The sequence below is a fragment of the Pygoscelis adeliae genome, unplaced genomic scaffold (assembly GCF_000699105.1).
Source record: "Pygoscelis adeliae isolate BGI_AS28 unplaced genomic scaffold, ASM69910v1 Scaffold156, whole genome shotgun sequence".
NCBI classification, from domain to species: Eukaryota; Metazoa; Chordata; class Aves; order Sphenisciformes; family Spheniscidae; genus Pygoscelis; species Pygoscelis adeliae.
The window spans coordinates 5,181,219-5,191,336 of NW_008825016.1; the positions used below are offsets into that span (position 1 = coordinate 5,181,219).

The window sequence follows — 10,118 nt, forward strand, 5'->3', positions numbered from 1 at the left end:
AAAAAAAAAAACCTTACAGCAAGGATGACTGACTAAAGACAGAAGTCACTGAGAGCATTAGGAAAATAGAAGAAAGAGTGCAAGAGTGTGTGCAAGAGTGAGCAAGCTTCACTTTCTCATATGTAAAGTGAGGAGAATTACACCCGTCTTCCCTGGTGTTGGGTTTGGACCTGCTTGCTTTCCTTCCTTTCTTCCACTTCTCTTTTTCTGCATGCAGACTCCACACTGACATGAAAAACTTAAAAGCTCTGTTTGGGGCAGTACCAGCAGAGAATAGAAGACTGCTGTTAACCCTGGGCTGAGTCAGGGGAAGGGTAGATGGCTTCTCCTGGGAACAGAAGGGAGGTTGCAGAGAGCCTTTGCCCTGGAAATCCCACCCTGAGCAGGATCATCAAGAGCTAACAGCTCTTCCTTGCTCTCTCTAGACACTGGCAGTTGTCCACAGAAGGAAACTGCATTATTGTGCCTGGAAGGAGAACTGCATGCTCATGCACAGCTATTGCTATCGCTGAACTGGCACCAGACAGAGACCAATTGATTCAGAAACATTTGAGATTGACTACCAATCAAGCCTCTTTACTCTTCTTCATTACTACCAGCTCCTGCCCCTTTCGCATTGCTGGCCAAACCTGACTATTTAACCCTTGCAGCATTGGATCTGACCTTCTGCTTCAGGCAATATGGCTGTGAGTCAGTGGATTACCTGGGCACAAGCTTGGAGCTCCATGTTACAGCTGCTACAGCTGTGGATCAGTATGTCCACACTAAAAGGCACACACAACATTCTCTGCATTGGTACCTGTCCCATATGCATTTGCGTCTACGCATCCTCTCTGTCCCCACATGGCACACTACACAAATATTTATCAGCTTCACAAACACACAACCATGCTGGTTCACACTATGGGCTTCGGATGCTTTTTTGACTTTCAAATATCATTGCTTACGGCAGTGGTTGAACTCCTCAACTTGAAACTGTTACGTTATGGCCCTAGAGAGGCCAGACAAATCCTTCCAATTATGAAGCATCACCTTGGAGATGTGTGGGACAGCCTAGGTCTCCTCTGGGTTCCAAGTGGCTCATCTTGGTGGCGGCATTTTAATATTTCCTTAAGCTTCAGTATTAACATTTCTTCTAAATGTGGCAACAAAATGAGAAATTAGATCCCTCCCAGTCTTTGTGTTTTTATAATGACGCTAAGAGTGAGTGCTGCAGGGAAGAGGTATAGCACGAGGGCATGGATTTCTGCTGGAATGGAACATTTCAACAACCTCCACTGAAACATGTCAGAATTACTTAACTTTATTTAACTATTAGTCACTGCAATTGAGATGACTCACAATTTATCAGATTAGCACTGAAGGTAGCTAAGGTTTCCCTTGCAATTTATAGGATTCTCAACATGCAGCATTACTGTTTCAGGCTATTCTCATACAAATCAATGTTTGGATCAGTATTTGATGAGAAGTCCCAAGGAAACATGCAGACAACAGAAGATAGTATTATTTGTGAAACAAAACGGGGAGCACTCTGGTCCAGGAATATAGTTGTACAGCATTGCAAAGCAGAAGTTAATAGTAGTACTGTTTTCCCATCTAAGTTTACCTTATTGCTTCTCTATAAGAACCTACACAGGAAATAAAGCTACAGCACAAGTCAGCATTTCATCATTTTATATCATAAATTAACTTTATTGAAACCTCTTTACTTTAGGGCAAATTTTTCAACTAACAGTTCTGCATCCACTGTAGATTCAATCTTCCATTTCACTCACGAGTCATATCCTGCTACCCTTCAGTATCATCTTCTGGGAGCTTAGGCCCCACTGCTTCCAGTTATGTTAGTGACCCAGGCACAAGTGTTTTTTGTAGCTGTAAAAATTTCGCTTTATGAAGCTATGACAGTAAAAGTTTGCAGCTAGAGAGGATCATCAAGGCAAAATACTATGTACTGATTACCCACAGACTGCAGAGAAGGAAAAAAAAAAGACTTCGTAAGTCTCTCTAACCCAGCTTTCTCTATGGGTGGTACAGAAAAAACAAACAGTCCTCCTGCAGAATGTTCCTGGGGTTTCTAAGTTTGTCAGCCATCTCTGATACACCGGGAAGTCTCTGATCTCTCATTCAACAGGATATTCCTATCCTGGCATCTCCAAAATTTTTAGTTCTTTCTTGTGGTTCATTCTTTAGGTTGTGTGTCAAAAGCAGTAAGCAGCTGTAACTAAACATGTTCTTACAGAACTCCATACTGTGGCCTCAAAAAGATTTTATTTTCTATATGACTTTCCCCTCTGTTCAAGAGACAAATGTACACACTCAATTAGTCTTCAGTTCATTGATTCAGCTAGAACAGGAGACGCAAATCCCTACTTTGTCTACAAATGAATGAGATACTTGAAGCATAGCAGTTCTATAGAGATATCAGATCAACATCAGGAAAAGGAATTTGAATGTTAGAAATTATTAGCAAATGAATAAAGAACTAAAAACATCATTATGCCACTGTATAAATCCATAGTTAGCCTATACATTGAACGCTCTGTGCATTTCTTGATCTTAAAAACTTCCCAGCTGGCTTGGGAAAAGGTACAGACCAATCTGAGCAAAGGTATGAACGAGCTTCCACACAAGCAATTATTGAAAAGACTAGGTTATTCAACCTGGAAAGGAATATGGTGGAAGATCACTGACAGAATCAAGAAGATAAACAGGGGATAACAGTTGTTCTCAGATTCGAGGACTTGGAACATGAACTGAAATTAGCAAGTAGGAGTTTCAAAATGAAAGTTCATAGTTTCTCCTGGCAAACATTTCTACAGTTTAACTGTGCCTTACCTATGTATTCTGAAAATTTACAAGGGCTCAAAAAGTATTGAAGAAATTCACAGAGGAGAAATCCATTAGAGACTTAAATACAAATTCATCACTTTTGGCTCACAAATGGCTAAGTCACAGATCAGCAAATACTAAGAGTATTTGGAGGAAGTATCACTCTACGCTTACTTGTTCTTGCATTGGGATTCTCCCAGCACAAAAATATGAAGCTTGGACCTTAAGGAAGTTTCTTATTAAAAAGTTATTTTGTAATTTATCAGTCTTTAAAAAAAAAAACCCACCACCTTTTGTTATCCTGTTTCAGAAGGAAAAAAAGTTGTTTCCCACCAAGTTCTGTTAACTGCTACTGCTGCATAGTTTAACTTACTTTCCTTTTGACATAGTTCTACTAATCAGTATATAATTTCAAAATGTGAATAACTTTTTTTAAAAAATGCAAGCAACCTCCCTGCCAATTCAACTATTTTTTCTTTCTTCTTATTTGAAGCATTAGGATTTTCTACCAGCTGATGTTTTGCCATGCTGCATCACTGTCATATGATAAATTCTCAAGGGCACACAACAGCTACTTTGGAGGCTAAAACCCTAGGCAGCTTAAGTATCTAAAAGTTAGATCAACATAACTATCCACCTTACAAAGGTCACTACCTCTAGAACATAAGTGAACTGCAAGCACAATCCAAAAAACAAATTTTTGCCTTTTATTATTTCAACACAGCCTTTTTGTAATGCGTTGTTAAAATCGTAAGTTAATTAACACACCAAATCAAAAGAGCATTTTTGTCCAGCAAAGGTCTGTCTAGATATAATTTTTCACCACCAGGAATATGTCATTAAGCAGACAGAGCATTAACCACATTCCACAGCGACACTGCAGTATACAAGAAATATCCCTCTATACTGGAATCAAATTATTATCTTGCTGACATCAGGAAACCTCTGGTGAAGCACAGTAACGTTTACCTTTGGAAGGAAATAATATGAAACTTCGACTTTCCTAGTTATTACAAGCTGCTGTCTTTTTTCAAGGCTTTATGACAGGACGTTTGTTAGTATAGCAGCATACAGGTAGTCTAATTGATGAGATTTCCTCATGGTTTTAAACTACCCTTTTTAGAAATTCAGTGTCTTAAATTGGTAAAATCTGTACTTGGAAGTTTCAAGTTCCTCATCCTTGAAGAGCAATCATATACTTTCTTATATAAGCATTAAAGTCCTAGAAAAGCACAGCTGAAAGTTGTTGTCTGTCTTACTGATAAAAGGTGAAGGAAATATCCTTCATGGTTGAGGTAACATTATACAGTGTGCTTGCATGCATGTATCTTTATTTTACTCTAACAATTATGGATTTCCCATCTTAATTTTGCACATTTGATCATTTTTCAAGCAGCTTACTTCTGCGTTTCCTAAGCTGTGGTAGGTGCCCCTCCAGAGTTTTCATAAGGGAGCAAGTGACAAGGACAGAGTGAAAGGTTAAGAGCTAGCTAGCTTACAGAACCAGAATGAATGCAAGTCAAGTCACGATGGTGCCTTACCCAGGCTGTTTGGGATGGAGCATGTGAATAATAGAGTTTACTTGAAAGGGATGGTACAGGCAAGACAGCATGGAAAGTTCTCATATAAAGACAACTGTCATTAAAACTGAGTTTTCAGCAGTCTAAGGAACTGTTCAATATTATAAAGCATTTATGTGAACTCTGTTCCCTCCTGAAATATTACCACTGTATTTACTTTCACAAAGACGACTTACATTTTGTAAGTGTGAGAAGTTTAATCAATAAACAGAAAATTTGAGGAACATTGTATATATAAAAAAGTTATTTCCACCAATAATCTTTTGTTTGTGGAAAACTTTAGTTGTGTATTGTATCTGCAAACAGAGTTTAGCATTTAACACATTTAACTGAACATGCTTTATATCCAAATAAAAACATAGTGAAGTCTCTTTCCTGAACTAGTTGAAATCATACACATTTACTAATTGTTGGCAGGGATCCTCAGCTCAATCCAGGTTTAAGTCATACTTAAAAATCTCACTCCGCAAAGCAGGTAACTTGAAACTTCCACTAATTTCCTCATCACAAAAAGATGTCAAACATCTTGCAGAGTTGAGTAGGATTTTTTATTTCAAAAAGTATCAGCAGTAACTTCAATGGCTTTATTTACGTACGTCCCAGATGAGATGCAAGAGATGAAAAAATAAGTGTCACAGGAGTAAAGATTTGCATAAAATGTATTTACTCTTTAATAATCAAAAAGGCAACACAAATTAACGTGTCGAGCACAGAATTTCTCACTGTACTAGTTTGACTGTACTCCATCTGGATTATTTACTGCATTACCTTTCAAACATTCTATCTAATTAAAGATGCCTAGATACTATGCTGTTTGTTATTATACTGTCTTTGAATGAAGTATAGAAAGAAGGTAGTAAAAATAGTAGTGAAGGAAGGTAGTAAAATACAAAATTTCACATAAGAAATGAGACAGTTTGCAAAAAGTGTGGGGTTTATTACAGCTTTGCCATTAGATTAATGGATGGCAAGTGTTCAGATCCATGAAGGTAAGCACTCAGTTCCTTGAGATCACAATGCTACTAAGGTTCTTAAAATGAGTCTATGGATCTGAGCCACTGTTCAAAAAGAAATTTTCCCAGTAGAGGAGCTATTATTTTGAAGTCATTATTTCATAATTGATTGAAGGTGGGTGCTCATGAAGACTGAAATCTAAGCACACTAAAAACTTGAACTTCTTGGGGTGTTAGCCATTCAATAAGCTGCAAATGTTCAGTTTTCCATGCCATTGCAGTACAAACCTTCGGCTAAAGCAAGCCAGTCAGTCTAAACAGGTGGAGAGTACCAACAACCCAACTGCTCACAGAAAGCTGCTGCAGCTTACAGAAAAGATTTAGTAAAGTGAGGAACAACTGGAAGGTTTCTAAAGGGCACAAATATATCACAATACCAAGAGTTTAAGAATTATTCACTTGTACATGTATAACAAAGAATATTATTTCTATGGGGGGGGGTTGTCAATATGAGCTTCTGAAGGAAACAGCACTGTTATTGTGGAGACAGCTCCATTTGTTGAGCACTTACATTGATCATACTATTTCTAGTACTTTGAGGTATTGCTTTAGATTACAAAGGTCTTCCCTTGGGAAGATTTTCTTTACTCCAGGGTTGCCCAGAATGAAAATTGCTTTCTTACTCCTACTGAATTAACTAATGTATCACTCTAAGACTTTACTATGTACTATAGTAAACATTGGAGAAGTCATTCTATTCCTGTTCATGGTAGAGGCAATTTGGCAATTAGTTTTTGCGGGAGAAACTTGAGATACCATGACTGGCAAAGGTAAAATGAAGGTAAAGGAGAAATATATAGGAAGTATAAGAAGAAAATCTTGATGGAAATAAATGAACACACAAAGAATAACTGAAGCTGATTTATGTAAATGAATGAAAAAGAATACTACTACCTTTGAGGAGACTATTCGGTTATCTGGAAATCTCTGTGGAATGTACGCTTCAGTGCCTGGAGGTGGTTCACGATGCCCAACATAAATAGTCCGACTGTCCACCCAATTCTCTTCTCCAGCACACTATGGGGGAAAAACAGTCATCGTGTCAGTTCATTCAGTATTTCTGCAGTAAGATGAATCACACACACTGAATTAACTAATCATGTGTCTGATCATCAACATACATAGCCATCAGTGCGTGACCCCTCACACTTCTCTGTATAATATCAAGACCACTAAAACATATAAAACTAAGTCAATTGCCAAAACTCTGCCTTAATTGCACTGCACTTTCCCGTAAGACAATAAAAGGGAATCCATGAAAATTACTATTCTGACTTTTTAGTTTTATAATTGAAGAAAAATGGCTTACAATTTTATCAGTCAAATTAGATATTTAGTAAGTGTTTATGTGGTTGCTACTCATTTTACCACTGATAAAAATCAGTGGTAATTAAAATGTTTATATATACGACAAACTAGCCAGCCATAACTTGGTATTTTATTTGCAGCAAAGTGAAACTCTGTGTTCTCTGAAATACTAGTAATAACGATTTCCCCAGATACGAACAAGCTTAGGGACTTAGATTGCCAGGAAAAGACCTCAGCTTGTCAGCTCAGATCCCTTGCTCTTTAATGAAAGCTGTGTCTGCAAGTAGAAGAAAAAGTAGGTGAGCCAAAGTAAAATGTCCATATATTCACATCATGAAACCCCACCACACCTATAGCTTGTCCAAAATTAGCACTTCTATGCTTTCAATTCACTGTAAAAAAAAAAGTACAAATCACTGTAGAAAAGTATTTACATAAAAACAAAATGATCTTTTTTTTTATTTAGAAAAAAATTTTTTTTTTTTTTAGGGACTTGGATTACAAAATGCTCATCCCTTAGTCAACAGTCTTACTGTTTCTCATCTACCTTATGAAAAATATTTCTCAAGTACAGAAGACATTCTAATACTTTGTCCCACATAGAAAAGCTCAGGTATCAGCTCTTTTAACATCATCATTAGGTCAAGTCTGGAGTAATTGAAATATGTAATGAATTTAAACTCAAAACCTCTATGTATATGTATGTAATGACGCATTTACATATACTTCCATTAAGCGTATTAGAGGGAAGCTTCTTTTCTGCATCTTCAACAGCTACATCTATTTAGTAAATTAAATACATCCTGAAACTGCTCCTGGGCACCAGTGCTTGATTGTCTTGTCTCTAAGGGTGAACTGTCAGATTGCTACTTAGCAAACTAACACCAAACAAACACCAGGAGCAGTTTGGTAGTTAACACAGCCAAAGCATCACTCCCCAAAGCAGCTGGATGTAACTGTGCAGTTCTTGACAATAAAAGAGAGTTTAATCATATAGACATGGTATCTTCTTTTCTAGCTAGTCTTGCTGTCAATAGTTCTGGGCCCATTTACTTTACCAGTACAAACATGGCTAATAAGTCTAAAATAAAATTTAGTTCTCAAACTTTTTAAAAAAGTATTCACCCTAACATTTCCTTCATTGGTTCATTTCTATATGATTATTCCACTGCCTTAAGTGCAACACATAGGCAAAGAACAAACTTTTGACATCAATTACTCTTGAAATATATGTATGAAATCTCACAATACTCTGAAAACCTGGAGCAGTGAAGCTTATAAAACAATTATCTATGTGATGTGCATGACTTTCTTGGGGGCGGGGGGGGGAACATCAATAATACAGAAAGAAAACCTATTGAACTCAGACTATTAACCACAGAATAGCTGAGTAGTCATGAAGTAAAATGTAAAGTGAAAAAGAGGCTTAAAGAAAAGCCATTTCTGCTGCCTCAGACATTTAAACTAGAACTAGTTAAAAAGGACCCTAAATCATTACTAATTCTTGCAGATTACAGAAAAATGAAGGCATTATGTTCAGAAGCTACTGAAAGCAAAAATTACAAAACTAGGCATGAAACGAACGATAAAATCAAAGGGGGTTTTTTTAGCCATTTTAATATGTTATTCAATAATTTGAAAGAGTCACTTAAATATTATAGGAAGACAAGCTACCTATAAAGGAAGTAGAAGTGACAACCATTCATAAGACACACCAATGGCCTAGTCACAGCTTATGCTAAACTCCGTAACTACCTCTGACTCGGTGGGAGTGAGAAATGTTATATGTGCCCATGTCAGATCCCTCCAGTGTAGACCTGAAATTAGGATGTGGGTTAGTTTAAAAGTTACACTGATTTTCCAGCCAGACAAATCCTCCCGTATCACTGACTGGACTTGTCACAACTCAAAAAGCAAACTGCCATTCAGCCCACTTCTGAAGACCAGGTAGGATTCTTTCAGCATGCCAAAATATTTTGGAAGGAAGTAAAACAAAGAAAATGTTTCCATATTCCACCTTCCTTCTATGCCAAGAACAAAATGTGATATCTTTTATCGTTTTATTGGAACACAATATATTTTACCTTGTCAGTGCACTTGAATGTACAATGCACACAAATGATTTATTGACACTTGTGCCAAGTAATACTCCTAGAAATGCAAGAGAGTATGAGATATTCCCGAGTAGTAGATTAAATTGTACAATGTTTATTAATTTTTCTTTAGGAAGGACATTCCAGACATAAAGGCAACACAAAGATTACTCCTGATACAGTTAAGTGCCTGAGTTCAGAGACGACTGCATAAAGGGCTAATGGGAATTCAACACATGAATCTTTGAACATCAAGAAATCCCTCGGCTTCTCCTTCCCTCTACACAGGCCCAGTCTGACAGTTTCTCTCTTATTTATTGTGAGTCAACCTAAGACAGCTTGACAAGGATATTATTAGTTTTAAAAAAGCTTTTTTTTTTTTTTTTTTTAAGTTTCACAGTATAAACTGATCTTTATCATGACTCAGTTAAAACAGTCCTCTGAAATGACCTATCAAGCTAGGAAGTACAAAAGACAAAGCTCTAAACAGCATGCTCCTCTATTACTACCAGTTTTTAAAGGTCTGATGGCCCTGGAGTATTGAGTTAACACTAAGTAAACCAACTTAATGTCACAACCTGGAATTTGTATCCCTAAAGAAAGGCTCTATAAAATTTACTTTAAGAATGGATATAAAAATCAAGACAATCTCTCTGTTAGCTTAATTGGATCTGGTTTTCTCATGAATTGATAAATTCACCAAAAAAGTACAAAGCCATATCTAACTTAATTTTAGCTATCTGCTAGCACAGAACATTTTCATTTTTTTATACATTAACAGAGAATAGAAAATAAATGCACTTTACTAACCCAATTCAACAACTTCAAAACCCCAAAACATTCACAGTCCAAGCGTAAAAATTTAGCAGGGAAGAGTAAGGCTATGTTTTTCAGCGAGGTAAAAATGCAATGCAAAAAGTAGCACGAATTATTCAGTACGACCACAAGGAAACTCACTTGCATGAAGCAGAAAAAGATAGTGCTGTTTTCCTAAAAGCGTAAGTCAGGACGCATGCCACTTAGAGAAATCAAAACACACCAGTTGAATGTCTGTGTCCTGGTTTCGGCAGGGATAGAGTTAATTTCCTTCCTAGTAGCTGGTACAGTGCTGTGTTGGATTTAGCATATGAGAACAAAGTTGATTGATAACACACCGATGTTTTAGTTGTTGCTAGGTAGTGCTTACACTAGCCAAGGACTTTTCAGCTTCCCATGCTCTACCGACTGAGAAGGCTGGAGGGGCACAAGAAGCTGGGAGGGGGCACAGCCAGGACAGCTGACCCAAACTGGCCCAA

At 37.2% G+C, this 10,118-nt stretch overlaps 1 protein-coding gene across 1 annotated transcript in view; it reads right to left on the bottom strand.

The window, feature by feature from the left end:
• ATP11A (ATPase, class VI, type 11A) overlaps nt 1-10,118 on the bottom strand; it is a 143,340-nt gene that overhangs the window by 62,565 nt on the left and 70,657 nt on the right. Inside the window, exon 2 of the mRNA XM_009326312.1 lies at nt 6,317-6,439. Within this exon, the coding sequence (XP_009324587.1) occupies nt 6,317-6,439 (123 nt within the window). The remainder of the gene's footprint in view (nt 1-6,316; nt 6,440-10,118) is intronic.